Below are 3,973 nucleotides of genomic sequence, written 5' to 3'. Positions count from 1 at the left end.
AACATGTTGTGACACTGACAATAATAGTGAAACTGATTGAGATATGAATACGCAACAATCACCCAACATACAAACATACACAAACAAGTATACAACCAAAAACAAAATCTGACGCAATATATACATGTACATGTACATGTACATGTACATGTATATGTACAAATGTAGCCCAGACATAATAACTTTTATGTTATGTTGAGAGTTTGAGTATTTTTGGCTTAAATTTTTCAAATTACAGCCATTAAAAAAATAGGCCAATTTCTGAAAAAATCCCTGTACTATAGCCCATGCTTTTTTCCAAAAAATGGCTCCGAAATCACCCCCAATATTTATTACATTTTCTGATACATATTGATGTACTTATGCTATGTAGAAAGTTTGAGCTGACTCTGACAAATATTTTTCAAGTTATGAAAATTTCAAATTTTTGAAAAAAAAGCATATCGGGAAAAGTACGTGGTTTTTTCCCAAAAAAATGACTCCAAAATCATCCCAAATATTTATGACCTTGGCAAGGTCATTTTATGATTAAATTCAACCCCAACAATATATAGATAAAATTGTACATGCATTATAATATAATATATAAATAATTATAATTATACAGTGCATACACATTGATAAAGATATGTACATGTACATGCACTATAAAATGAATGACTGTATTCCTGTACCTTGTGCTGCTATATAAGCATTCTGTCTATTGTAGCCCTGTAATGAAGAACAAACTGATGAACAATTAAACATAAACCACCTTTTCACACTCTGTAGATCTACACTTCATTTCTTTGTTCTTTATACTCATACACTATCTATCCCTTTAATTTATCTCTCATATCCCTTCTCCCCCTCCCTCCCTGCCTCCTTCCCTCCTTCCCTCCCTCTCCCTCTCTCTCACATCAATAAATGAAGCATTAATATAGTCACTGCCTTCAATACCATCCAACACTGAGAGGACAACACGAGAATCATCAACTACAGGAATAAGAGAAAAGGAGAAAAAGATGGAGAGAGAGAGAGAGAGACAGAGAGACAGAGAGAGAGACAGAGAGAGACAGAGAGAGAGAGAGAAAGATAAGGAAAACTAACAAGTGAGCAATTACATATACATTTGTAAGTACATGTACAGTGTATATGTCATCATGAGTAAAAGACAAAGTAAGTTTATAAGATCAAAATGCAATCACCTAATTAGAGAATATGTAACAACAATAATAACACCACACACATACACAACAATAATAGTACATGCCTTGTCTACGTGACATGCATATTTATAACTTCCTTGTTGCATCTCAATACAATATGTAATTGGTCATGTCAGGCCATCACAGCCTGCCAGGACAGCTAAAGCTCATTATAGAACTGGTAAAGTATACAAGTACAACTCTATATGCACTTGTCAGTTCAGGCCCTCTCTCTATATGTAAGGTGTTGGTATGAGCAGTATAAAGGTGACAATAATGATGAGTCATTGTCTGTCACGTACATGTACACTGGTAATGGATATTAATTGTGATTATGTTATATAGTGGCAATCAAAACATATGTACATGTACTAATTACTAATGTATACCAAAAGGATTGATAGAAATTTTACTGAGAATTATTGCAGTAAAAAATACTTAACTGTATCAATATATTACAAGCAACACAATTGCACTGTACCAGCTAATACAAAAAAAAAACTAGAAAAAGATCTGATTGTTGGAGAAATAATAGCTACCTGTGCTTGACTATTTTTTGGCAATTTTGTTGCTATATTTACTTGTACATGTACATGTATACACTTACATGGATAGATGTTAGCGAATCTGTTCTTGGGTCCATTGCAATCGAGTTTAGCAATAAAGTGAGGATAGACTTTAGGAGAAGCAAGTGACTACATAAAGAGAGAAAAGAGAAAGGATTTTAAAAATGAATGAGCGAGTTTTTAGTATGTAGCAGCTGCTGTTTTTTTAAAGTTAAAGTGGAGTTTGATTGACGTACGTGGTATTCAAGTTCAAATCCTTTCTCTCGTTCTCTGTGCATCTCTTTAACGTGTTGAGAGAAAGCACTCCTGGGGATAGGCTTCATCCTTTCCTCCTCTGAATAATAGGGGCAATAAAAATAAAATAAAAATAATATAAATTAGAAAAAATAGAAAAAATAAAATAAAATGAAAAAAAAAAAAATTAAAAAAATTAGAAAAAAATAAAGTAAAATAAAATAAATCCAAAAAAATTAAAAAAATTAGAAAAAAAGAAAATAAATTAGAAAAAATAAAAATTAAATAAATATAAATAAATTTTTAAAAATAAAATTAAAATAAATATAAAAAAATTAAAAAAATAAATTAGAAAAAATAAAATAAAATACAATAAATTGGGGAAAAAAATAGTTGAAAAAAAAATAAAATTAGCAAAAATAAAATAAAATAAATTAGAAAAAAATAAAAATAAATTAGAAAAAATAAAAATAAAATAAATAATAAAAAATAAAAATAAAATAAATATAAATAAATAAAAAAATAAAATAAAATAAATTAGAAAAAATAAAAATAGAATAAATTAAAAAAAATAAAATAAAATAAATTGGAAAAAATAAAATAATTCAGAAAAAATAATAATTAAAAAATAAAATAATAAATTAGAGAAAAAATTTTTAAATAAATTATTAGAAAAAAATAAAAAAATAAAATAAATTAAAATATAAAAAATAAAATAGAACAAAATAAAATAAAATAAAATAAAATAAAATAAAATAGAAAAAATAAAATAAAATAAAATAAAAAAAATAAAAAATAATAAAATACATAAAATATAATAAAAATATCTCACCAGGTATTACTTCAGGATATGCTACAGTTTCTTCTTCCTCTTCCTCATGCTCTACGTTCCCATTTTGTAAAGAAGCAAATTCTCTCAGTTCAGCTTTTTCATTGACTGCCTCCAAGTCAAGGGTAGACGGATATGCATTGTCAGCAGTTTTTGATAACATTTTAAACCTGAAGTGGAAAATAAAATAATAATAACATACCATATACCAGCTTATTTAAACGGTGAAATATTTTTGCAAATTTATTAAATGTGCAATAACCAGGTACATGTACATGCAAGTCAACTTTCAATTGTGTCCGCTAAGTATAAAATTTACATGAATTATTACTGTACCATATAGCCGGAAAGTTTCATGGCAAAAAAACTTTCGTTGTTTGGAGGTTCCTGGCCTATTTGTGGTTTTTATTTTCGTGGATCATCATTGAAGCAGCCACACCATTAATTTGCTATAATACCACACCTTTTCAATAATAATTAAAATTATTCTTGGTTTTTAATTTCGTGGTGCCCTTCTAAACCACAAAAACCACGAAAGTTTTTGGCCACGAAACTTTCCGGCTATATGGTATTTATTTTTGTAGCCGCAAAATAGTTGCATGAAAATGTAGATTTTTAGTTTTTTTTGTAACGAAGCGTAAAAACTTTTGTATTTTATTGTATTTTTAATATGCATGTGTGAATATTAATGTACATGTATGTGAAATTACCTGGCAACACAGACAACAATGATGATGATTAATATTATGAATGCAACAAGGATAACAGCACCGATGGCAGCACCAATAATTGTAATGGGGAGTCCAGAAGCTACAGAAAAAAAAGAGAGAGAAAGAAAAATAAAATAAAATCAAATATTATGACATCCAGAAGAGAAGAGAAGAGAGAGAGAGGAAAAAGACTAAAAAGAGAGAAGTTATGAAATATTTTTAAAATGTACAAGTTATTATAGCCTATGGTTTATCTAAAATTGTAATACTTTAACAGTCCAAAATAATACTCAAATTTAATAGTCAAAATAATAGATCAAAATAATTCACACGCAATTATTTAGTATCATCAAATCAATAAGCAAAATCACAGAATGATAGAAAACATGATGGTCGGGGGTGGTCGGGACAACCACCTCAACAAATGAACCAACCAGTTCATCACTT

At 28.2% G+C, this 3,973-nt stretch overlaps 1 protein-coding gene across 1 annotated transcript; it reads right to left on the bottom strand.

Moving 5' to 3' along the window:
- Positions 1-645: 645 nt before the first annotated feature.
- Positions 646-3,630, bottom strand: LOC100641189 (receptor-type tyrosine-protein phosphatase epsilon-like). Its single transcript, XM_020003195.1, has 6 exons — positions 3,527-3,630; positions 2,820-2,986; positions 1,990-2,087; positions 1,795-1,882; positions 899-975; positions 646-711 (listed from the first exon to the last, which is right to left on the bottom strand). Exons 2-6 carry the CDS (start codon positions 2,977-2,979, stop codon positions 646-648), a joined length of 489 nt encoding a protein of 162 aa, XP_019858754.1. The 5' UTR covers positions 2,980-2,986; positions 3,527-3,630.
- Between the last annotated feature and the right edge of the window lie 343 nt (positions 3,631-3,973).

This window comes from Amphimedon queenslandica, unplaced genomic scaffold, assembly GCF_000090795.2.
Source record: "Amphimedon queenslandica unplaced genomic scaffold, v1.1 AMPQUscaffold_12724, whole genome shotgun sequence".
NCBI lineage: Eukaryota > Metazoa > Porifera > Demospongiae > Haplosclerida > Niphatidae > Amphimedon > Amphimedon queenslandica.
This window is presented reverse-complemented; position numbering and strand designations above follow the sequence as displayed.

Bases quoted from the DNA above. Each gene is read 5' to 3' on its own strand.
- LOC100641189 (XM_020003195.1), bottom strand. From the start codon at position 2,979: ATGTTATCAAAAACTGCTGACAATGCATATCCGTCTACCCTTGACTTG. The intron at 2,088-2,819 runs GTGAGATATTTT...CCTATTATTCAG, and splicing joins ATATCCTGAAGTAATACCTG to AGGAGGAAAGGATGAAGCCT. The intron at 1,883-1,989 runs GTACGTCAATCA...CTCTTTATGTAG, and splicing joins GATTTGAACTTGAATACCAC to TCACTTGCTTCTCCTAAAGT.